The sequence below is a fragment of the Mesoplodon bidens genome, assembly GCF_964165515.1.
Source record: "Mesoplodon bidens genome assembly, chromosome: 9".
Taxonomy (NCBI): domain Eukaryota; kingdom Metazoa; phylum Chordata; class Mammalia; order Artiodactyla; family Ziphiidae; genus Mesoplodon; species Mesoplodon bidens.
In genome coordinates this window covers 20,741,185-20,766,635 of record NC_138166.1, presented here as the reverse complement: position 1 = coordinate 20,766,635, position 25,451 = coordinate 20,741,185, and the positions used below count along the sequence as shown (strand labels likewise).

Genomic DNA, 25,451 nt, shown 5'->3' with positions numbered 1-25,451 from the left:
CAATCCTTACCAAAATCCCAATGACAGGGACTTCCCTGGTGGCACAGTGGTTAAGAATCTGCCTGCCAATGCAGGGGACAGGGGTTTGATCCCTGGTCTGGGAAGATCCCACATGCTGTGGACCAACTAAGCCCATGTGCCACAACTACTGAGCCTGCGCTCTAGAACCCATGCGTCACAACTATTAAGCCCACGTGCCACAACTACTGAAGCCCATGTGCCTAAAGCCTGTGCTCTACAATAAGAGAAGCCACCACAATGAGAAGCCCACGCACCACAACGAAGAGTAGCCCCCGCTCGCTGCAACTAGAGAAAGTCTGCGCGCAGCAACGAAGACCCAATGCAGCCAAAACTAAATAAATAAATCAATTTATTAAAAAAAAAAAAAAAAGCTTCATGACATTGAATTTGGCAGTGATTTCTTAGATGTGACTCCAAAGGCACAGACAACAACAAAAAAAGAGAAAAAGTGGACTTCATGAAAATTTAAAAATTTTGTGCATCCAAAGAAAACACACAGGGACTTCCCTGGTGGTCCAGTGGTTAAGACTCCACACTCCCAATGCATGGGGCACGGGTTCGATCCCTGGTTGGGGAACCAGGATTCCACATGCCATGCAGTGCAGCAAACAAACAAACAAACAAACAAACAGGCCTGGAAAAAAAAGACTATACACAGATGGAAGAAAATAGTTGCAAGTCACATATCTGATAAGGTATCGATATCCAGTAAATAAGAGAGAAATCTTACAACCCAACAACAAAACCAACAACCCAATTAAAAAATGGGCAAGGACTTAAACATTTTTCCAAAGATAACATACAGATGGCCAATAAGCACATGAAAAGATACTCAACATCACTAATCATTAGGTTAACAAAAATCAAAACTGCGATGAGGGGCTTCCCTGGTGGTGCAGTGGTTGAGAGTCCGCCTGCCGATGCAGGGGACACGGGTTCGTGCCCCAGTCCGGGAAGATCCCGCATGCCGCGGAGCAGCTGGGCCCGTGAGCCATGGCCGCTGAGCCTGCACGTCCGGAGCCTGTGCTCCACAACGGGAGAAACCACAACAGTGAGAGGCCCGCGTAACGCAAAAAAAAAAAAGGAAAAAAAAAACTGCGATGAGATACTACTTCATGGTCACTAGGATGGCTATTCTGAAACAAAAACAAAAACCAAGAAAACAAAAACAGAAAACAGTAGTGTTGGCAAGAATGTAGAGAAACTGGAACCCTTGTGGATTGCTGTGAACCACTATGGAAAACGGTATGGTATGCCTGAAGAATTACCATATGACCCGGCAATCTGCTTCTTGGTATATACCCAAAGGAATTGAAAGCAGGGTCTTGAAGAGAGACTTGTACACCCATGTTCATAGCAGCATTATTCCGAACAATGGCTAAAACGTGGAGGTAACCCAAGTGTCCACTGACAGATGAATAGATACACAAAAAGTGGTATATAAATACAACAGAACATTATTCAGCCTTAGAAAAGAAGGAAATTCTGACACCTGCTACAACATGGATGAACCTTGAGGATACTGTGCTGAGTGAAATAAGCCCGTCACATAAAGACACATACTGTATGATCCCACTCACATGCAGTTCCTAGAGGAGCCAAACCCACAGAGACAGAAAGCAGAACGGTGGGTGCCACGGGCTGGGGAAGGAGTGGTGATGGGGGAGTTCTTCAATGGGTGCAGAGTTTGTTTGGGAAGGTGAAAAAAGTTCTGGAGATGGATGGGGTTGATGGTTGCACAATGACGTGAATGTGTTTATTAATGCCACTGAACTGTACACTTAAAAATGGCTAAGATGGTAAATTTTATATTATGTATATTTCACCATAATAAAAAAATATGGGGAAAAAAACAAAGAAGGGATTTACCTTGACCGAAGATTAAAGGGGGCTCCATGGCTGGGAGCAAGTGGGCTCCCCTGGCCCTGTAAGCCCGGGGATGTGCGCGGCCACTGTGTGCTGTGTCAGCCACCTGATGTCTGCTGTCCAGAGGGAAATCTCAATGCTGTGGGCCTCACCTCACACCACTAAGCTGCCATGTTATGTGGCAGGCCCTACCCACCGCTGCTTCTCCTCTATCCCTGGCAGTGAGCTGCCATCAGCCCCCCAGGAGCAGTGCCCAGGAAGCAGCGTGAACTCTAACCTCAGACTCACTTCACTGCCTCTGAAAGAGTCCTGGGGGGGTGCACCCAGGCAGAGGCCACAGACCCCAGTGGGACGCGAGACATGCTGTTTGACCAATTTGCACATGAGCTCTGACATCCAGGCTGTCGTGTTCAGTGGTCTTTACCCAACAACCAAAAAATGTGGCAAGGACCAGAGTGAGACTGACAAGTATAAGCCCCCCACAGAGTAGCAGTGAAGACCCCCTCCAAATGCCCACCCCCCTCAAGCCTACCTGGAAGCATCTCATCAAAGCTGGATCTGGCCTCAGGGTGCCGCAGCAGGGACTTGGGGGTGAAGATGATTAACTGAAACACAGAAGCACAGGCTCAGGTTCTAAGGATTCCAGAAGGAGGGCCGATAGCAAGGGGCTGCCCAGGCATCGTCTTCAGAACAGGCATCTAGTGCTGCCCTCCCAGCTCTACGGTCAGGGGGATCCGCAGGTTAGAGGTGAAAAGAGAAGGAAAACAGGATGATGCGGCTTCCCCTTGTCCCCTCTCCTCTGCCCTGAGACAATGGGCATCCACTCCTCCAGGGTCTGTCCCAGCCTGCTCGGAGCCCTGGGTGTCCCCTACGCTATACCTGGGGAAGACCCCTGAGCCTTTCCTGGACATCCTTGCCTGTGGCCAGGGCTGTCCTGTCCCGTGGGCCTGCCTGGCCCTGCACTGTGACCAGCAGCAGCAGGGGGCATTCTCCCCTTGGACCCTTCACTCACACTCCTACTCACCCTTCAACACCTCACCAAGGAGACTGCTTCCTGGGGACTCTCTGCTCCCTTGGCCCCTGCGGGGGCTCAGCTCTCCTCCAAGCTCAACGCACCATCTACGACCACCCACCCACAAGTCCATCCTCCCACTGGGCTGGGGCCCTGGAGCTCTCAGGCCAGGCCTCTCTGAGCTGGGACACCCCCAACTGACCGGCTTCCGGAAGGGCAGGAGAATCTGGCGACGCAGCACATGGAAGAAGTTGCCAGGGGTGGAGCAGTTGACGACAACCCAGTTGCAATCATACAGCTGATTTATGTCAAAGTTGGTTTCCTTAAGGTCCTGGAGCAAGGAGGGAAAGGGCCAGAGGCCAGGTGGCACTGAGCACCCTGTCGCAGGGGGCATCAAGGCAGAGGGCCTCACGGCCGCAGCCTTAGAGTGCCACAGCTCCTCCAGAGATGCACACACAGGAGACACTGACGAGAGCTCAGCCAGCCAGCCCCACGCTCTGAATGGGATTCTCAGTCCCATGTAATCCCTATTTCTCTGAAAACTACTGCCTGGCCTGGGACAGACACAGGTTCTACCGAAAACCAATTCTGATGTTCCTTAGAAACAGAACCCCCCAAATTTCCTTTTAGCTCTTAAAGTTTCACTAGAATCACCCCAGAGTTCTTTCCTCTCAACTGTTTGCCTGAATCAAAGTACAGGCAGTATCACTCCTAGAAGCTTCTGCTGTAGCTTTCAGCGCCTCTGCTTTCTACGGCAGCAGGGACGACAGGAGGCAGCCCGGCCCTGTCTTCTGTGCTCTAAAAAGGCCTCTCACTTTGTGGAGACCAGCAGGCTCAGGGCCCACCTGCGACTCCTGAGAGGCACAGAGCAGTCGTGCCTTCAGAGTTGCCCACAGACGCCCAGGTGCGCCACTCACCGGCAGCACGTCTGGGTCATCATTGCACATCTGCAGGAACCGCTCCGGCCTGGCGGAGGAATGTTCCGGACCCTGGAACCAGACACACAAGTTACAGATCAGGAGCTTCCCCCATGCTGACCGTTGCATTCAGTACATCTCTTCCTTAACCAACTTGCTCATTTTGGTCTGAAAAACACCAAACTGTCTCTTTACTGCCGGCAGTTTAATTCCTTCTCCTCCTGCACATGGAGCGTGGAGGGGGCATTTCCACATCAGGACAGGGCCCAGCACTCCTGGTTCCTCCTGGTTTCCAAACCCGATTCTTAAGCAAGCCCCCCACAGGGCCTGGCGGAGGAGGAGGGAAGAGAACAGGGAACACCGGAGCGTGGGAGGTCCCCGTCCGCACCGCCACTTCTCATCAGTAACGGAGCAGGACCTGCCTCTGGCCTTCCAAGGGAGATGGGGAACACCAGCAGAGCCCGTACGGTGCCAATTTCGGGGTCAGGGTCCTAGGCAGGCCCTTCCCACGTTCTAGGTCTGCCGGGAAGGGGCAGGGGCCTCACCATGCCCTCCATGCCGTGGGGCAGCAGCAGCACGATGCCGTTCTGCCGCACCCACTTGGCTTGTCCCGGGCAGATGAACTGGTCGATGATGCACTGGGCCGTGTTGTGGAAGTCACCAAACTGGGCCTCCCAGAGGACCAGGGCGTTAGGACTGGCCATGGCAAAACCCAGCTCAAAGCCTGCAGGGCCGGAGGGAAGGAGAAGACCGGACAGGAGTCAGCTGGTGGGCAGGAAAGGGGCTGCGGGGGTCGGGGGGGGAGAGTGGGGCAGAGGGGAGGAGGGGGAAGGGGTGGCAGGGGAAGCAGGGCGGGTGGCAGGGGAAGCAGGGGGGAGGTGGCAGGGAGGAGGGCCTCACAGGCTGGGGTGCTCACCCAGGACCCCGTACTCGGACAGCGAGCTGTTGCACACGGTGTAGGGGGCCTGGTTGGGCCAGAGGTGGTTCATGGGGATGCAGGTTCTCTTGTCCACATTCTGGTCATGCAGCACGTGGTGGCGATGGCTGAGGGAGAACAGCACAGATTAGCGGCAGAAGCCAGCCCCGTGCACTGCCGCGGGAGCACAAAGCCCCGTTCTTAACAGAAGCGTCTAATCAGAGCAGGGAAAGGGTGCTTCTGGGTCTGAGCAATGGGATCTAATGACCGTCTCCTGGCAGGGATTTTCTTCTGGGAGAGGAACTCCAGAGCCCTTCCTTTCCATCTCCCATGCTTTGAAGGGCCCACAAGAACACCGAGACCATTACCTAAAAGTGCCCCGCTCCACATCCTGGCCGCTCAGCCGGATATGGATGCCCTCCTTCAGGAGGGAGCCAAAAGCCATGTACTCTGCCAGAGCCCAGTCCACAGTCCTGTTCTTCACCAGCTCCCCACGGGTCTTCAGGATGCGGCTCAGCCCTGCAGAGACAGGGTGCTCACCAGCCGCCCGGCACACCCTCTCGGGACAAGAGCTGAGCTTCCTTCGGTCCCAGCTTTTGGGAGTCATGACTCACCGGGAGAGTGGGGAAGGGAGTTGAGCGGAGACCAGGCCAGAGAGGCTGTGACATCCCGTCCCTTCCTCCACTGCTCCACTGGCTGAGGACCTCGCCGGGGCAGGGGTGAGGTGAAGCGAGGGCTTCCCTCATCCAGCCACCCCAGCCTTGAACGAAGCAGGGACCTAAGGTGGGCGAGGACTGGTCTCATGCTGGGACACAGTTGGCACTGGACTCGGCCCAACACTTCCAAAGGTCCGGGTGGCGCCCTTACCTCCATGAATGGTGAAGTTCTCCACAGGCACGGAGCTGGCCACGTTCCCAATGTGCGTGAGAATATCCTCCGTCAGGCCCGTGGAGGGGCAGGTCATGCTCCTGGGCTGCCCGTCCAGGGTGAAGAAGCCTAGCAGGGAAGGGGCAAGCTGACACACAGGTGCCACTCCTCAAGGAGCCGTGGACACGCGAGATGCTGTGGAGCGGTGGCCAGGACCGAGAGCCGAAGTCAGGGGTCTGAGTCCAGGGCCCACAGGGTGTTGTGGAGGGGGGACGGGGCTCACTGGTGGCGTTCCTCACTCACCAGGCCAGGGGGAGTCCAGCCAGTGCTTGATGTGCAAGATTTTCTCGTCCTTGGACCTGGTGAAGGCCTCCTCACAGATCTTGTCATACTTGGAGATCTCCTCCTGGAGGGTCGGGCCCGACACAGCCATCAGGGCTGCTCTGCACAGGGCATGCCAGCCACACGGCCAGTGCGCGCCTGCGCTTCCTGAGTGCAGAGTCCCTCAGACTCCACTGGCCTCCAGGCCTTGTCCTCCCGACACACATCAGCCCTGAGGTCTGCGGGAAGCTTCCGTTTTATTGTTTTCATTCCCGTAGCTGCTTCTCCACAGTTGCTGGCTGCAGATCCTGCTCTAAGTTGGAGCCCTGTCCCTGCCCACCCTCTTGCCATATTCTTTCTGACGAGTTCTCATGGCTCCGAGCACAGCCCCTGATCCTCCAATACTTCTGACTCAGCTTGCTCATACGCAGACCTGCTCCGCTCTCTCCGTCACCCTGCACGGGCCTTCGCACTCATAACCAGCCAGAACTGACCAGGGCACAGCAGGCCCTTTATGAGTTGGATACCTCATCAGCCTCTCGCCCTCTCACCCCCGTGCACTGGACTCTGTAAGCCAAGGAGGCCACTGCCTTGCGCCAAAGTGCCCTTAGGTCCCACCTCCCTCACACAACTCCTCAGTAGCCTGGACTCTCCAAGAAGTTATGCACCGAAATGCTGTAGTTGTAAATATTTCACATGTTCTCACTTGGATCGTAATTACTCTGCAAAAGCGAGCATTTGCCCTGTGGTGGACCTTCTCTATCCCTCCTTGGCTCTGGAAAGGCCCACTGGGACCAGAGCCGGGGACGCACCTCATACTCAGGCTGGTTGACCACGCCCTGCGACACCAGCGCCTCGGCATACTTCTGCAGCACGGGCTTTTGCTTGCGGATCTGCTTGTACATGAGCGGCTGTGTGAACATGGGCTCGTCCATCTCGTTGTGGCCATTGCGTCGGTAACACACCTGAACACAGCCAGAAGATGCCAGCATCATGGACCATGTTGGCCGGGACCCAGGACCCACAAGGACCTACCCCATTTCTCCTCTGTGACACCTCAGTTTACCTCTTCTAGAATTAGGGTCCTGTCTCTCTCTCCTTCACTCGCTAGAATTGCTTTGACTGTCACATGAGATGAAACGAGGGTGACCTGGGACTATCTCGGGACAGGATCCCAACTACCTTCTTCCCCAAGTCAGGTCACCCAGGCCGAAGATGCAGGAGCCCTCAGGAGGGGCAGTGAGGTGCCCTGGCTCTAGGGAGCCCTGAGCCCTCTCTTCAGGACACGGGCTAAGGTCACTCACCAGGTCCACCACCACGTCCTTGTGGAAGGTGCTCCTCCACTCGGCTGCCACCTTGCACACATACATGACTGCCTCCGGGTCATCCGCGTTCACATGGAAAATGGGGGCATTCACGACTCGGGCCACATCGGTTGGGTAGGGTGAGGAGCGGGCCATGCGTGGGTCGGTGGTGAAGCCGATCTGCAAGGGACAGGCAGCTTGGCCAGGGGGCTTGGGCATGCTGCTGAGCATGGGCGGGGCAGAGGTGGGGCGGACCAGAGCAGGCCCACCCTCCAGGCCAATGGGAGGGTGGAACCAGGACAGGGGGTGGAGCCGAGGGCGGGGCAGGAATGTATGTGTCTGAGGGTGAGGGAGGGGCTAGGCAGGCAGGGTGGAGCCTGAAGGCCACTTGCTGGAGGTCACTTGGCTGCCCTTGGCCTAGTCTAAGACAGTTCCCAAAGGCTATTTCTTTTTAATTGTTTTTTTTTCCTATTCTGGTAACAAAATTCATACATGTTCAACAGAGTTTGGAAGACAGTTTAATGAAAAATTAAACAAAGTCACTATATTCTATCAGGTTCAGTGTAAATATTTTGATGTTTTCCTTTCCAGATGATTTTCTTTGCATGCATACACATGAAATATAAATATAAAATTTCAGATCCTATCATTTCTGTAGTTTCACACTTTGGTCACTTAACATTAGCATTTTTTTCTTTGAAAAGAAAATTTAAATGCCTCACCACTTAGATGTACTAAAACTTAATCATACATTCGTAATTTTATAACCTGCATTTAACATTTATTTTCCTGGGGACTTCCCTGGTGGTCCAGTGGTAAAGAATCCACCTTCCAGTGCAGGGGATGCAGGTTCGTTCCCTGGTCGGGGAACTAAGATCCCATGTGCCACGGGGCAACTAAGCCCCCGAGCCACAACTACTGAGCTCGCGCGCCTCAGCGAGAAAGCCTGCGTGCCACAAACTACAGATCCCACGCGCCACAACTAGAGAGAGAAAACCCACACGCCACAACTAGAGAGGGGCCTGCGTGCCACAACGAAGAGCCCGCACACTGCAACAAAAGATCCCGCATGCCACAGCTAAGACCTGACGCAACCAAAAAAATAAAAAAGAAAATAAAGAAAACAAATACCTAAAATTTATTTTTATGAACCACTTCAAACATATAGAAAGTATGATAATACTATAATGATCACCCATGAACTCACAAGCCAAAATGAGCAAATCTTAACAGTTTCAGGACTTTTTATACATTTCTGCTACAGCTGGCCCACACACAGGGAGCATGGCCCTGAAAGTGGAGGACATAGTTTCTACGTGTTGCAATATGTACTCCATGTGTCCATAAACAATATATAGTATCTTCTTAGGCTTACTGTTCACTAAAATTTTGATATCATTCAGACTTATGGAAAAGTTGAAAGCATACAGAGAACTCCCACACAGTCTTTACTCAGATTCACCAACTGTTGCCATTTTGCCCCTTTTCTTATTCGTGCTCTTTCCATTACACACGCACGCACACACACACATTTTTCCTAAACCGTTTGCAGGTAAGTAGGAGACGTCCCTATTCCCTAAAACATGGACATTTCATTACCAGCCAGAGTGCAGTTCTCGGCCCAAGCAATTTAATATTACAGAATACCATTATCTGACCCTCAGTAGACACATTCCACCAATTGTCCTAACGATATCTAGTCTTTCTTGCCTCAGTCCCGTATCCAATCCAGCACATCACCCTGCATTAGTTGTCACCTCTCTCTAGTCCCCTTTAATCTTGAAGGCTTCTTGCTTTTCTTGGTTTTTCATAGCACTGACATTTTGGAAGAGTATTTCCATGTCTTTTAAACCATAGAGATATATAGTCTATGCACCTTACATATGGTGTCATACTCTATATGCTGTGCAAATCCTTTGCAACTTGCTTTCTGTTCAATATTTATATTCATGGTTCATCCAGGTTGAAACATGTACCTCTACTTCCTGTAGTAGAGCTTAGTGAAATCTAAGTACTGAATAGTATATACCACGTTCACTTATCCATTCTCCTGTTGTTGGACATTTAGTTGTTTCCAGCTTGTGGTTAATACACTGTTACTGTACACATTCTTACAGAGGTTTTCTCCAGCAAGCACTGAGTTTCTCTGCAGTACTCCTAAGAAGGGGAAACTAAGCCACAGGGTCAGAACATTTCACCTAAATACCATCGAGTGCTCTCCAAAGTGGTTGTACCACTCACCCTCCTACTAGCAGCATGAGTAACCTGCATTTCCACTCACCATGTTGTGATCATTTCCCCAGGATATTAAATATTTTAACGATTATATAATACTGCTTCCTACGGCTTTGCCAAAATTTATACAAAGACTCTTTGGTTTTGATAAACTTTTTTTTTTTTTTCTAAACATTTCCCTGAAAAATCTTTTCTTAAAAAAATAAATTTAGGGCTTCCCTGGTGGCACAGTGGTTGAGAGTCCACCTGCCGATGCAGGGGACACGGGTTCGTGCCCCGGTCCGGGAAGGTCCCACATGGCGCGGAGCGGCTGGGCCCGTGAGCCATGGCCGCTGAGCCTGCGTGTCCAGAGCCTGTGCTCCACAATGGGAGAGGCCACAACAGTGAGAGGCCCACGTACCGCAAAAAAAAAAAAAAAAAAAAAAAGAATAAAGGAACAGGTCTGACTGTTGGAAGTTCTTTTCATTCAGCTGAAATCTGCTGCTTCCTGGTAATTGCTATGCATTGGTGCAGACTCTGCCCATTATATTCCTTGCTTTGTGAAGCATTCATTTATTTGAAAACAGCTCTTATGCTTCTAGGAGTCTTCCATCTTCTGGGCTATGTGGTCACGGCTTCCTTTTAGGGTAATTTTCCAGACACTATGCCATCCTAAGACTCTCTCCTCTGGACACAGTCTCACTTAAGTTCAACTAAAATGCTTAACCTTCTGTCATAAGAAGTTTGATAAACCAAAGGCTTACCTGTACTGTATTTGTGTAATGTGATTCTTTTTTTTTCTTTTTTTGGTGGTACGCGGGCCTCTCACTGTTGTGCCCTCTCCTGTTGCAGAGCACAGGCTCTGGACACGCAGGCTCAGCAGGCTCAGCAGCCATGGCTCACAGGCCCAGCTTGGGCTTGAACCCACGTCCTTGCATCGGCAGGTGGACTCTCAACCACTGTGCCACCAGGGAAGCCCATGTAATGTGATTCTTAAATTGAAATACTGTTAAATGTTTATATTGCCAAGAAGGAAGGTTTCAAGTCAATAAATAAGAAATAAGAAACTAGAAAGAGAAGACTAAATTAAACCCAAAGCAAGTAGAAGGAAAGAAATTACAAAGAGCAGAAACCAATGAAATAGAAAACAGGAAAACAACAGAGAAAATACAATGGAATCAAAGCTGTTCCTTTGACACCAACAACAAATCTATATAACTGAGAAAAAGAGAAAACATGCAAATTACCAATATTAGGAATGAAAGAAGGGATAAAACAACAGACCCTGATAGAGAACATTGCAAACTTTATGCTCATAAATCTTTCAACTTAAATGAAATGAAAAAATTCCATGGAAGACAGAAGTAACCAGAGCTCACTCAAGAAGAAACAGATAACCTGAATAGTCTTATATTTACTAAAGAAATGGAATTTACACTTTAAAAAAAGTGCTCATAGGGACTTCCACTTCTGGAAGATGGAGGAGATGTACCTTGCCCTCCTTCTCCTGCTAATAAGTACAATTAAAAACCCAAGGCAGGGCCTCCCTGGTGGCGCAGTGGTTGAGAGTCCGCCTGCCGATGCAGGGGATGCGGGTTCGTGCCCCGGTCTGGGGGGATCCCATGTGCCGCGGAGCGGCTGGGCCCGTGGGCCATGGCCGCTGGGCCTGCACGTCCGGAGCCTGTGCTCCGCAGCGGGAGAGGCCGCAGCAGTGAGAGGCCCGCATACCGCAAAAAGAAAAAAAACAAAAAACAAAAAACCCAAGGCATTATATATATATAAAACAAACACTGAAGGTAGACAGAAGCAAGCAGATCAGCTGGGGACCTCAGGTCCCGAGGAATGACTTGTGATCATTCCCAGGGCTACCTTTTTGCCTCATATAGGCCAAATTTAGGGCTAGAGAAGCAGGCAACTCAGAAACGCCAACAGGCATAGCAAAAAGGAAGTTTCAAGGAAAGTGGCTCTCTCTGGCCAGAAGACCAGGAACAGGCCGCCTAGCAGTACAGAAGATTTTTAGACAATCACCACCCTGTTGCAGCCAACCCCACAGAAAACACTGTGGCCACCCCCACTTGCCCCAGCAAAGGCCCGGTGTCCCCAGCAGTCCCCCTAGGCTGCTGGTAATTAGGCAACCACTCCATCCCTGGTGTCAGTGGAGGCCACTTGGGAAGCAGTAACAAAGCACCCTTGTCCCACCCTCCGTCCCCTCCCTTCCCTGGGTATCAACAGACCTGGGGCGGGGAACCTGGACCTGTACCCCACCTGGCAGTAACAAGTGTCCCCCCACCCTGACCCGAAATGTCCAGAGGACACCTGCTATAACAGGAGATTTAAATAAGATTCTGAGTTTCATAACATATCCTCAAAATGTCTGGTTTCATAAGAAATCACTTGTTATACTAAAAACCAGAAAAATCTTAGCTTGAATGAGAAAAAGCAATCATTAGAAGCCAACACTGAGATGACGGATTTTAGAATTACCTGACAAAGACTTCATAAAATTAAAATTCATAAAATTCAAAGCAAACTTCATAAAAATACCTCAATAAAAATTATGAACATGCCTGAAATACATGAAAAAATAGAAACTCAGCAAAGAAACAGAAGATACAAAAAGAACCAAGTGGAAACTTTAGAGTTGAATAAACAAAAACAAACAAACAAACAAAAGCCCCCGGGGGTGGGTGGAAATCAGGGAAAAAAACCCCAAACCTGAATGGAGGTGCTCTATAGCAGAATGGAAGTGAGAAAGGAAAGAGTCAGAGAACTTAAAGATGGAACAGAAATTACCCAATCTAAACAAATGGAGAGGGACTTCCCTCGTGGCGCAGTGGTTAAGAATCCGCCTGCCAATGCAAGGAACACAGGTTCGAGCCCTGGTCTGGGATGATGCCACATGCCACAGAGCAACTAAGCCCATGTGCCACAACTACTGAGCCTGCGCTCTAGAGTCCGCACGCCACAACTACTGAGCCCACATGCCACAACTACCGAAGCCCGTGCGCCTAGAGCCCGTGCTCCACAGCAAGAGCAGCCACTGCAATGAGAAACCCATGCACCGCAACAAAGAGTAGCCCCAACTAGAGAAAGCCCACGCGCAGCAATGAAGACCCAACGCAGCCAAAAAAAAAAAAACAACCCACCAAAAAACCCAACCAATCAACCAAACAAAAAACTCCTGGGATGGAATTCACCTGACTCTGGAGACTACTCATGGAAAAACTTTCTTCTTTAAAAAAAAAAAAAAATCCCCGTGTCTTGGGCTTCCAATTCCTGTGAATGATCTTTGCTGTACTCTGTCCAGACTGAAGACCATTCCTGTTAGCATCTCAGCCCCTACCCAAAAAGCAGTAAAGACTCTCTGTGTTTGGTCATCTGTTTAAAACACAGTTCAGAGATAGGTTGTTTTTAGACCTTTCTCTTTCCTTGGCACCTTTCACTATCTATTTTATAAAACAACCTATAATGAATATTTCCATTAAAATTAATATTTTAAGAATATATAATGCCATGAGAAAATACTGTGGTAAAAAAGAAGTGGATATAAAACTGTGTGTATAGAACCCAGTTTCTTAAAAGAGGAAAGCCATCTATATGCTTGTGGGTATGGAAGAAAATATTCTGAAATAACACCATGATCTTAAACACTGTAATTAAAATCTCTCCACTTTAAAGAAAGTTTCCTGTTTGTCCAAGTTTATTCATCAGAAAACAACAAATGTATTAAATGATGAAAACATGTCATTCTAAGTAAGGCTGATGTGAGCGTAGAAGCCTCAGGAGAAAGTCTAATTGATGCTGTGGCCTCCACAGCCTTCTCTGCTGAAAAGACCCCAGAGCCCGCCTGGAGCCCAAGTTACCTGGTTGTTGACGACGACGTGGACAGTGCCGTGAGTCGTGTAGGATGGCAGGTCACTCAGGTGGAAGGTCTCGTACACGATGCCCTGGCCGGCAAATGCAGCATCCCCGTGCAGAAGGATGGACATGACCTGCAGACATGCAAAGGAGACCCCAAATGTGACATGGTCCTGACCACTACGTCCACAAGGCACACTGGAGATTCAGTCACAATCCACTTTTCAAAAAATGATGTATTTTGAGATAATTTCGAACTTAGAAAGAAAATGGTAGGAAGGCACAAAGACCCCCAGGACCCCCCCGGCACCCCCTTCCCCCTGAGGATGTGCCCCACGAGGGTGCCCTCCATGTCTGCACACCAGCCATCCTGCCATCATCTGCTGCAGAGCCAATGCCCACCACCCCTGAACCCACCACGCAGGACCCTCTCATCAGGAAAGCAATGCTGGCCCAGACCCCACGTGGACGTGCTCTTAGGGCCACGCCTCTTTAGCCTCTCGACCTGGAGCAGCCCATTGTGTCTCCCGTCTCCACATCGCAGACAGGCCTTGGGCTCCGATGGTCCTGTGTGACCAGACTCAGGAACAGTGCATTCCGTACCAGGGGACGCCGGAGCTGGCCTACCCCACGTGGATGAAGTTGACTTGGATCACCTGGACAGGTAGCTGTCTGTTTCTCCCTTTTTTTTTTTTTTGGTCACGCCGTGCGGCATGTGGGATCCTAGTTCCTCAACCAGGGATTGAACCTGCACCCCCTGCAGTGGAAGTGCAGAGTCTTAACCACTGGACCGCCAGCAAGTCCCTGTTTCTCCCTTTAAACTCATCATTTCTCCTCAGCAACGAGAACAGTGAGGAGAACTTCTAGATCTTCCTCCTCCCCACACCTCCGCCCACCCAGCAGCCTGAGCGGCACCCCTGGGATGCTGCCAGGTGTCACTCCTACCTTCTTCACGCGCTGGCATTCCATAAGAGCTTTCTCTTCTCGACTTTTATTTATTTGTATTAATACGTGCTCATGGATTCCTGTTTTATTCAACTGGCTGTAACTGACTAGTATCTGTAGTTGTTTGGACGCTCACACCGTCCCAAACTTGGCGTGGGGGTCCCGTGGCACCTGGACAGGCCCCGTGGCTCATGGGGGCCTCCTTGCTTTCTGGCACAACAGAGATTTCAGCCCCCTGCTGCACTGTTCCTGCCCAGCCCTGGAATCAGACACTCCTCTAAGGAGCCTGGTTCCTTCGGCGGAGGACGGCACTGAAGACTAGTATGTGTGTGCTCATTACCTCTAGAACATCACGCTTCTAGGCTGTTTCAGTGCAGAGCCAAAAGCCAGATGTACAGGTTCACGCACACAGAGATTTCTAAATCTGTACACTGTACAACTACGATACCTCCAATTCCAAGCCTTTTTCTGGGCCTTCCTCCTTCCGCATTTATAAACACCTCCTACACCGTGAGACACTGTTCCCACTGTCCTCAACACATTACCTGCTTGTTTGGTACAGCCCCACGGCCCTGCCACCCCTGCTCCTTGACGCCCTCTTGCTGTGTTTCCTCAGCTCCTGTCACCTCCCTGGTCCGCAGCACCAGGAAGGGAAGGTCCACGTGCTCTTCAGGGACAAAAATCTAGATTTTTTTTTAGCAGAACCCCATGTGTCCTGCCCTGAGGGACACAGGGACGCTGTCTGGGACAGGTGGATGTGGACACAAGTGTCGGGTCTGCGCAGGGACCTCCTCAGAGGATTGCAGCCTTGCCAGGGCCCAAACGACCAGGGGCCATGGCGCCTCTTCCTGCTCGCCAGGACGCGCGTTTCTCTGCAGAGCCTTCTCTGTACAACCTCGGCCTTCTGCCGTCGGGCACCTCAGGGTCAACCTCCCCTCTCCTCACGCTGTTTCTCTTGATCCTCTGGAGAAGCTGTATTGTGCCCCTTGCTAGGCTGCACTCAGTCCCTTGTGTTCCCTCAGCGCAGCGCTGCTTGCTAAAATCGCACACCCTGGTGGCCCGATCTGGACCCAGGTAGGAGCAGGCCTCCGTCCGTGGCAGGCCACCCGCGGTGCTAGGGAGCTGCTTTCCCACACGAATGTCCCAAGGGCCACATCAGCTCTGAGCCAAGCTGGGTCAGGCTCAGTCTTGCACCAGGTTATAGAACAACCTTGGCCACATTTATAGAAGTTACATAGTTTTTTTCTGAAACACTGAAGGTTATGTAACAAATACTCCAGCTCCCTGGATTCTGGGTTTAACAGAAATCAGATAATTGCCTAAGGGTTTGGGAAGAGTAGCAAGGAGAGCAGGTGTGAAGGGCTGGTGGGGTCTGGACCCGCCCGTTGAGCACGGGCAAGGGTGGGCTCAGATAGAGGGGCGGGGGCAGGGGCCTGGAGGGATGGGCCGTCCACGCCAGGCAGGGCACTCCCACGGACAGGGCACTCCCTCAGACAAGTGCCTGGTGACCACACAGGGCTAATCAGCCTCTCCTGGCCTCACAGGATGGATTGCTGTGATCATCGGAAGCATGTTAGATACCCTCCACCACTTCTCCCTAGTTATTTCATTCCTTTTCAGGATGTTTCCAGCATTCTAAGCAAGCGATGCTGGAGTGGTTTTTGTCTGTAATTTATCAATGTGGATGTCACAAAATTTTCTGCAATCTTGTTCCCTTCCCTGGCCCCGAATGCCTGGGCAAGGGTCCCAGCCACAGACAGCGGAAATGCTGGAGGCACTGGTCACTGATGCTGGTTTCCTCCCTATCTGTCCCCGGCCACTGTGTCACTGGTGGTCTCGGGGGCTGCACGGGAAGACACTTTCTACCCGCTTGGAGTTTCTGAGGCACCGTCCAGGCCCCCAAGCTCAGCAAAGTAACTCTCATGTCCCGACACCCTCCCCATGGGCCACACTCTTTGTGGTGCAGGAAGCACTTCCGGTTCCCAATGCCACCTCTGGCCAGGATCCCGTTACCCTCTAACCATCCAAACACAGTACGAGTAGATTCACAGTGTTTTAAATGACAGAACCTAGTAAACTAATGCTTGGTTCCACCTCTAAAAAGTCTGACCCCTCTCCAGGGCATCCCTGGGCCAGCTCCTTCCTCCCTGCTCTGCCCACAGCACAACCCCACCTCCATCCTCGTCCTTCTTTCATCTCCAGAGAATGTCCTTTTCTTCCCGTCTACCTAAATCCTGCTGTTTCTTTAATTAAATATGACAACTACCTGCTCTATCGATGAGAGGGTTTGACTGCCTTTCATTCCACTTCCTTCCACACCCATATACCTCTCTTCTGAAGTTCTTTACCAGTGAACCTGCAGCTTTACATCACATTGGGTATGTTCTGTTAGCTTCCTCACATATGACCCTATTTCTAGGAAGAACAAGAGATGCTTGAGAGTAGGGTGGTGATGCTGACTTTGAACATGCCCCAGAATGCACACGCAGACACTACAAAAACTTGATTTTTCTTACTGCTTGGCTTTGAGGTTATCATTAAGTAATAAGAACTGTACAATTTGTTACAGACAGACTCCTACTTTGAGATTAAACAAGGACAAGGAGTTAAAATCCACTGGGGATTTCTGTAGGCTGGCCAACCAACATTAAGCATTCAGCATCACACACCTGGAAAATGCCGGTACCAGGGCCCCCCGGAACTCGAGCTGCTCTCCATCTCTAAACGGTGCCACCCTGCTACAAACTCGACCACCTCTCCTCCCATCTGTCAGGGTTTTTTTGGGGTTTTTTGCGGTACGCGGGCCTCTCACTGTTGTGGCCTCTCCCGCTGCGGAGCACAGGCTCCGGACGCGCAGGCTCAGCGGCCACGGCTCACGCGCCCAGCCTCTCCGCGGCATGTGGGATCTTCCCGGACCGGGGCACGAACCCATGTGCCCTGCATCGGCTGGCAGACTCTCAACCACTGCGCCACCTGGGAAGCCCCCCATCTGTCAGTTTTACAATTCTTCCTTTAGGCCCACCCACATCTTTTCCTTAAGACTCTCTCCTCCTGTTCAGTGACAAAGCCTCTTTGTCCACCATGATATTGTACAAGACTAGCTTCTCCACAGGCGTGGTGACAATGAAAGCAATCTACTCCCCACCTAGCTCTGGTGGTCACAACTTGGAAGGAAGTATTATCTGTAACTGGGATTAATTTATTAATACTATGGCTACTCTTTCAAGATCCATTCAGAATATTTTGTTAAATTCCAGAAACATGAGGTCTGGGACGTGCCTAAGGCTGTGAGCCGGTCCGGGACCATCTGGCCTCAGGGCTGCCCCTGGCCGGCCCCCGTGGCCTTACCTTCTTTCCCTCGGTGTCCCCGCAGTAAAACTGCTCAGCTTTAGTCTTGCCCATCACCACGGGATCGGCAGCCTCCAGGTGGGAAGGGTTCGCCACCAGCGACAGGGTGATGTTCCTGTCGGTCACTCGGTTGATCCGCCGGTGATACATGCCCAGGTGGTACTTCACGTCTCCAGAACCCTGAAGGTACAAACAGTCGGTCTTTATCCTGGGCATGGGGATGCTTACTCTTCACAACAGCCCTGTCCTGTGTTATTTCTCCTCCCAGAACCCCCATTCCTGGAAGGATGGAAAGCCCTTCCCCAGAATGGCTCTACCTAGGGCACAGGGAGAAGGTCCCTCAACCAGAGGCGCACGTCCCAAACCCCAGCGGGGAGGACTGTGGGGGCTGCCAGGCCTCTGATCTCTCTTTTCTCCAGGAGGTCGGCCACCAGCCACCTCCTTTGCTAGTGGTATGGAGGATCCCAGGCCCAGGTGCTTCCACAGGAACAAGTGGAACCAGGGTCTGGTGTGGGTCGGAGCTATGCTAGTTTCTAAAAGAAATCAGGTGTCTCACCTCATCAGCTGCCTCCAGCTTTGAGTCGAACTGACAGAAAATCTGCTCCAGCTCCTTCCTGATGACGTTTGCAAGCACGTTCAGCCGCCCTCTGGTACACAGAGGAGCGAGCAGGGCCTGAGCTGTGTTCCGGGCAGCAGGCAATGCTGTTCTAGCCCCTTCCTCCCCCGATGGACAGGCAGTGCCTCGGTTTGCAGCCCGAGAGGAGCTGAGAGCAGAGCTGATGTGGGACACTCAGCCTCTGCTTGCCCGGCACCCAGGGCCACGACGAGGTGGGAGGAAGAAAGGTAGAAAACGGAGAAACACTGCCAGCCTGCGGCGAACGCTCCACCCTCAGCCTCCGCTGCCGTCTCAAGCTGAGGTCTCCGCTCCACGTCACCGAGCAGCCTTCCCTCTAGGTTAACCTCCCTCAGTGGAGATCCCGACAAGGGCATGAGGCCAAGATGCCTGCCTAAAACCACTATGGCCTTGAGTGTGACAGTGGCTACCGAGGGAGGGGGATGCTATGGCGATGGCTGTCCCGGGGCAGGGGTGCAAGTACGTTCCAGGCGAGCCAGCCTCCTTGCTTGCCTAGTGCCCCACCCCGTGCTCTGGAAGCATGAGGGGCAGCCAGGTACCTGTGCGGCATCCCCATGATCACGTAGTCCACTCCGTTCTCACTTGACTTGTCAATGATGGTCTTGAGGGCAGGAATCAGCACCTCACAGCCTTCGAGACCAAAGCGCTTCTCAGATGACCACTTCCGCTGCAGGAACTCCTCAAACCTGGACAGGAACCAAGCCACTCTGAAGAGCCAAGTCACCAAGGCCAACCTTGCTCTCGTGGGGCTGTGGCCACACTCCAAACCCACCCACCCCTGTCAACAGGCTGTGCCACACTGACGGGACCAGTGCAGCCCCGTACCTGGTGGAGCGCACGAGCCGGGCCAGGAGGGTCCGCTTCTCCTCGTTGGTGAACTGCATGATCCCAGGCGTCTCGAATTTCTGCCGGATCCACTGGCACTGCTCCAGGTCATTGATGAACATGAACTCCACCCCAATGTGCTGGCAGTACGCCATCTGTTTTTCATGCACACACACAGGATCAAGGGGGTGTCCCCCCAGGTGTGTTGACTGCCCACTCAGCCAGAAGGCTGGCAGGAACAGGTGGCCCTCCCTTTCAAATGCAACAGAGCCAGCTGTGACCTGGGGCACCAAGTCTGGGCCCACAACCTCCTCTCACTCCGAACCTGGCCATGAAATACTTCCTCCACAGAGTACAGAGCCCAATAGGCACGGAGGGGACAGTGAGAACCACTAAGCCAAGACATGCTCCCTTCATGGCGGGAGGACAGAAGCACCAGCCCAGGGACGGGGAAGCTCCTGGGGAAGACAGGTTCTCTGACCTCAAGGTCAGACTGTGCCCACCACCCTGAGAAAGAAAGGCCCTGTGCTGCCGGTGGATATCACAGCTCAGTGGCCACTTAAGTTTAGAAGGCTTTTATTTATTTTTTTTAAAATTAATTAATTAATTAATTTATGGCTGTGTTGGGTCTTCGTTGCTGCACGTGGGCTTTCTCTAGCTGAGGCGAGCTGGGGCTACTCTTCGTTGCGGTGCGCGGGCTTCTCGTTGTGGTGGCTTCCCTTGTTGCGGAGCACGGGCTCTGGGCACGCGGGCTTCAGTAGTTGTGGCACGCAGGCTCAGTAGTTGTGGCTCACGGGCTCTAGAGCGCAGGCTCAGTAGTTGTGGCGCATGGGCTTAGCTGCTCTGCGGCATGTGGGATCTTCCCGGACCAGGGCTCAAACCCATGTCCCCTGCATTGGCAGGCGGATTCTCAACCACTGCTTTTAGGAATTTAAAAAGCAATGCCCTGGTGTGACAATAATTTTTTAAAATTAATTTATATATATATATGTATATGTATATATATATATATATATAAAGGCCACGCTGCACATCTTATGGGATCTCAGTTCCCTGACCAGGGATCAAACCCGGGCCATGGTAGTGATATCGCTGAATCCTAACCACTAGGACACCAGGGAACTCCCGACAATAAGTTTTAGAGCCCACAAATGCCTTTCAACGTCTTGGCAGCAGCCATGCTGACCAAGCACTGAGAGGGCCGGGTTCTGCTTGGTGGTTCTGTCTGTGACCCCCTTTGGTTTTCACAACAGACATGGAGACTGGCTGGCACAGTGCAGGGTGAGGATGCACCTGGGATCCCAGTGGTGGGTCCAGATGTGACACCAGAGCAGGGTGGGCACCTCTGCATGTTAATTCTATGATAATGACACAAAGGGACATTTGTCTGAACTCAAAATAATGGCCAACCACAACGCGCTTGCTATCATCCTAGCCAAGAGGAGGAAAACCTTGCCTAGGGACAAAAAGAGGAAATGGAGCTGGGAAAGACCTTGGTGTTTAAGGTATTTTCATTAACTCCAAAACTATATTTCCCTGATGACACCTCATGTGATAAACTGGGAACTTTTAAACTGGATGCACAAGAAGCCCAGGGATGGGGGGTGCTGGCCTGCCTTCCCTGACTTCAGAGCCAGCACGAGTCACCACTTCCACCGGAGCTGTACAGTGACAGGGCCCTGATCTGCTGAGCCACAGAAGAAAGTGTATTTCTGCACAAATACATTTGAGAAAACGTGGCCCAGCCACAGCATCTGTTAACATGAACCTTGAACCTTCCTCCCTCAGCTTAAAAAAGGGTGCATCTTCCCTGGGACCCAAAGTCTGAGTTGTAAGCCTAGCAGAGAGGAGAGGAAGGGGTGGGAAGAGAGGGGAGGGGAAGGGGGGAGGGGAGGGGAGGGGAAGAGAATGAAGGAAGGGAAAGGGGGAGAGGAGGCGGAGGGAGGAAGTGGGGCGGGAGGAGGAGGGGAGGGGGAGGGGCTCCCTCCTTGAGCCCTGGAGGCAGGAGAACCTGCCCGGGCTCCTTATGTCCATTACTGAACAATTAAAGGCTCAAAGGAAACAATCAGGTCAAAAACAGTATGTCTCCATTATTATCAGCATGAATTTAGCTATTAACTTGGACACATAGTTACTGGGCCCCTGGATCATAGTTTGTTTTTCCTGTTCTTGGCTCAATCCCCAGGAGAAAAGGGCAGGGGGTTTTAGGTGCCGATTCTTAGCTTCTCTCTCTAGTGAGACGTTAGGAAGCCAAGAAGTTGCACTCGCTCTAAGTAGTCAAAGAATTTCAAGTTGATTATAATGTCACGGGACCAAGAACATACTTAAATTCTGTCAGCTCACACAGCCGCCCAGTGCATGCACACGTCACACGTAAACATACCTAACCCGCCATCATCGGGTGAGTTTACACAAATATCTGTAAACAACGAGAAGGGGAATTCCGAACTGGGACAAGTCAGAATCGTAGGCTCTCTTGGAAGAGCCCTGGACGTGGGGCCCTCTGGGGACAGGAGGTGCTATGGCTGGGACCCCTGGAGTCCAGGTCCAAGTGTCCACAACAGCCCAACTCCTGGGTTCTGGTACTGGATGAAATGAGACCCGTGCATGGCTCTCTGCCCCTTTCAAATGCTGGATCAGTACAACCTGGGGCTCGAGCAGTCGCTTGCAAACACAGCTGCGTATCCCTATCTCTGGGAGATTTGTAAAAATGCACACTTCCAGGCTCCAAAACCAGAGCTGACTCAGTTGGTCGTAGGTGGGCCAGGAATCTCCCCAGGTGCTCCTAATCAAGTTGGCTTGGGAATGACACCCTTTATTTACCGAATGCTTTAGGACACATTTTTAAAAGTTGGAAGCAGAGCCTACATTTTGTTATGGTCGATTGTAAACATAAAAAAACATGGATTTTCATCAACAAAATAGCAAAAAACAAAACAAAACAATTCCCTTTCCCTTATGTTAAAAAAAAAATATAGGATCAAGAGAAAAACAACCTAGTCTGGAGGCCTCCTGCCAACACAAGTTTTTAGCAAGTCCACTGGAGTTTTCTGGGAACGACTTGTGTTTTCTTACCTCCAGGCGCCGGATGATCTCCCGCAGTGGAAGGGCCGACTCCTGTCCGCCGATGAACGTGGTGGTGGGCAGGTGGAAGACCTTGTCCAGGTCAGACTCGTCCAGGCCGTAGAACCCTACGGGGGTGAGGAGAGACGGGCACAGCCATGCGGGGGCCACAGTTTAGGAAAAGGGGGAGGGACTCCCCAGGGGAGAGAAAAAAGAAGAACAAAATCATAAAAACCTCTGTTATGTACGAAAATAAATACTATATTACAGCCAGAAACACAAACTTTAGCAACAAACAGAAGCTGAGTATATTACTGGCATCACAGGTAAAGGAGAATAAATTCACATGAGGCATATATTAGTCCAGTGCACCAATTATTCATAATTTAGAGAAAAATGTATTTCAAGGTCCCACAGACACAAAGCAATTTAGGTTTGAAAAGGCACTGGGTAAGTCAATCAGAAAGCAAATGAAAAATAGTTAAGGAGAGAATTCAAGTAGAAAATGAGGAACTGGACTAGACTAGGTCACATATGTCTTAATGGTGATGGCATTTGTATGTGGTGAGTGGAAGCCAGGAGACTGAGAAGTGAGGGACAGTCACCAAGAAGCCCAGTGGCCTGCGGGAGAGCTGCCAGGCAGCAGGGCAGAGGCTTCCACAGCCACCTCTGATGAAGGACGGCGCCGTCTCCTGGAAGACCTCCAACTGCACATAAAGACCCATCCTCCAGACAACGCTCGTAAGTCACAGATCTGATTATCGCTCTCCCCAGTCCAATACCGACATGTATTTGCTGACTAATTGCTAAGGAACCGACTATCACTGACTCATCGCTGCCATTTGCTGAGCACCACGTGCAAGGTGCCTCCTCATCTGAAAGCGTATTTCAAACTGACAAACACGTGACGGAGTGGAGGGGCTCTTTCCAGGGCATTATGCGCTTGTTTCATGTTGCAGTAATTATCAAAGGGGAAGGGACTTGGAGGAAAACTGTCCAGTGACACTCTAGGTTAGGCTCCCACCCACAAGATATTGGCTGGAGTGAGACAAGGTGCAGTTCACAATCCCAGACGCCAGGATGAAATGTGAAACGAGCACCCACAGTCTCTAACACCTGACTGTGCAAGATCAGACAGTCTCCCATTTCCTGGCCTAATTAAGTGTAAATAAGACAGAGGGCCCAGTAAGGGACCCAAACAGTTGCTCGCAAACACAGCTGTGTATCCAAATCTCTAGGGAATTTGGGAGATTTGTAAAATGCACATTTCCAGGCTCCAATGCCAGGACTTGACTCAACTGGTCATGGATGGGCCATGAACATCCCTGGAAGATCCTATTCAAGCTGGCTTGGGAATGACAGCTTTTATTTATCTAATGCCCTAGGATACTTTTTTTTTTTAAGTTTTAAAAGCATATGTTTTTCAACCTCTTTTTGTTTTATTAAAACAAAAGCAACCTGGCTTTTTTTCACCGTGGGGTGGTGGTGGTGATGGTAGAGTGGCTTGGTTAAGCTATGCACCCGTTTCCTGCTGTTGTTCTATCAAGGATGAGGATGGGCCATCACGTGGGCCTGATAAAGCATGGTTCTGGCCCTTCACAGCCCAGCTCTCAGTGTTTATGGAGGAAAACCAGAGTTATCTGGGGGACACTTTTCCTAGCTCATGGGAACACTCAGCAGTGGGGGCTCAGGGAACCGGGGTATCCAAAGAGTGCACACTCTGTTGGGAACAGTTTGAACATTTTGATTGTGGAGTTAACCAATGACCTGTGTGTCCCAGAGGAGAATGTGGGCTTGTCATGACCTTTCAGCATGAAGAGCCCTTGGCCTCACCATATGTGTGATTTTTCATTTCCATCACCGGGAACTGACCATTCTTGGGCTCTACTACTGAACTTCAAAACTGCTGGCCTTGCTTCTTAGTTATTCACAGTCTTTTGAGAAGTTAAATCTACAGACGCCTGGGAAGGTAGTATAGACATATTCCTACCTATTCCCCCACCAAGTGCAACTAAAAACCCCAGATATCATATATAAAACAAATGTAAGATGACGCCAAAGGGTGGAGAAAAAAGCCAACCAGCCAAGGAGGTCCCTGGGTTTCCTTTTGGGCTCCCATATCCCAGACTTGGAGCAAAGAATGTGGAAACTTCTACAGGTGTAGACAGAAAAAGCCCCAACAAAAGCTGCTCTCTTTAAAGGACCAGGAGAAAGGCAGCCTCGCAGGACAGAAAACTTTTAGACTGTAACTGCTTTGCTCCACCCAAACATACGGAACACACTGCAGCCCCATCAACACCCTTGTCAGGCTGCAGTGCACTCTGACCTCTGACCCCACCCAAAGGTTTCAAAGTAGGCCCAAGAGGAAGCCCAAACTTTCATTCTCTCTGGGAGGTAATGCACTAGCCCACTCCCCCACCCTAATGTCAACAGAGACTTTGGGGCCCAGAATGTCCATCTCCACCGGGGAGTAACTAGGTGGGCCCCTCCCTACCAGAGCAGTGTTCAGAGGAACCTTGCTATAACAAAGATTTCAACAAGATCCCATCTCACAATACCCAAAACCCTGGTTTCAATATAAAATATATATATATATATATATATAATATAAAATATAAAAAAAAGAAAATATAAAAAAAGAAAAATCACTTATAACAAGAACTAGGAATACGTCAGATTGAACGAGAAAAGATAATCAATAGACACTAACACCAAAATGACACAGATGGGGCTTCTCTGGTGGCGCAGTGGTTGAGAGTCCGCCTGCCAATGCAGGGGATGCGGGTTCGTGCCCTGGTCCGGGAGGATCCCACATGTCATGGAGCGGCTGGGCCTGTGAGCCACGGCTGCTGGGCCTGCACGTCTGGAGCCTGTGCTCCGCGACGGGAGAGGCCACAACAGTGAGAGGCCCACGTACCGCAAAAAAAAAAAAAAAATGACACAGATGTTAGAATTACCTGACTAAGATTCTCAAGAAGCCATTATCAAATGATTTCAGTGAGCAATTAAAACATGAGAGAGACATGAAAAAAAAAATTAAGTCTCAGCAAAGACATAGAAAGTCTCTGCAAAAAATTAAGATACAAAGAAGCACCAAATGGGAAATTTTGAAACTGCAAAATATAATAACCCAAATTAAAACTTAGTAAATGGGCTCAATGGCATTATCAGAGGACAGAGGATCAGTGAACTTAAAGGGAGGACAACAGAAATAAACCAACCTGAAGAATACAGAGAAAACAGATTGGGGGGAAAAAAGGGAAGGGGCTTCCCTGGTGGAGCAGTGGTTGAGAATCTGCCTGCTAATGGAGGGGACACGGGTTCGAGCTATGGTCTGGGA

The 25,451-nt window shown here is 50.8% G+C and overlaps 1 protein-coding gene across 1 annotated transcript in view; it reads right to left on the bottom strand.

Moving 5' to 3' along the window:
- OGDH (oxoglutarate dehydrogenase) overlaps positions 1–25,451 on the bottom strand; it is a 78,177-nt gene that overhangs the window by 2,817 nt on the left and 49,909 nt on the right. The window contains exons 5-20 of the mRNA XM_081244255.1: positions 22,124–22,239; positions 19,049–19,203; positions 18,763–18,909; positions 18,146–18,236; positions 17,590–17,769; positions 13,302–13,430; positions 7,225–7,404; positions 6,733–6,885; positions 5,903–6,005; positions 5,600–5,728; positions 5,101–5,251; positions 4,733–4,860; positions 4,362–4,540; positions 3,817–3,888; positions 3,102–3,230; positions 2,420–2,492 (exon numbers count right to left, since the gene is read on the bottom strand). Coding sequence (XP_081100381.1) covers positions 2,420–2,492; positions 3,102–3,230; positions 3,817–3,888; positions 4,362–4,540; positions 4,733–4,860; positions 5,101–5,251; positions 5,600–5,728; positions 5,903–6,005; positions 6,733–6,885; positions 7,225–7,404; positions 13,302–13,430; positions 17,590–17,769; positions 18,146–18,236; positions 18,763–18,909; positions 19,049–19,203; positions 22,124–22,239 — 2,115 coding nt within the window. The remainder of the gene's footprint in view (positions 1–2,419; positions 2,493–3,101; positions 3,231–3,816; positions 3,889–4,361; positions 4,541–4,732; positions 4,861–5,100; positions 5,252–5,599; positions 5,729–5,902; positions 6,006–6,732; positions 6,886–7,224; positions 7,405–13,301; positions 13,431–17,589; positions 17,770–18,145; positions 18,237–18,762; positions 18,910–19,048; positions 19,204–22,123; positions 22,240–25,451) is intronic.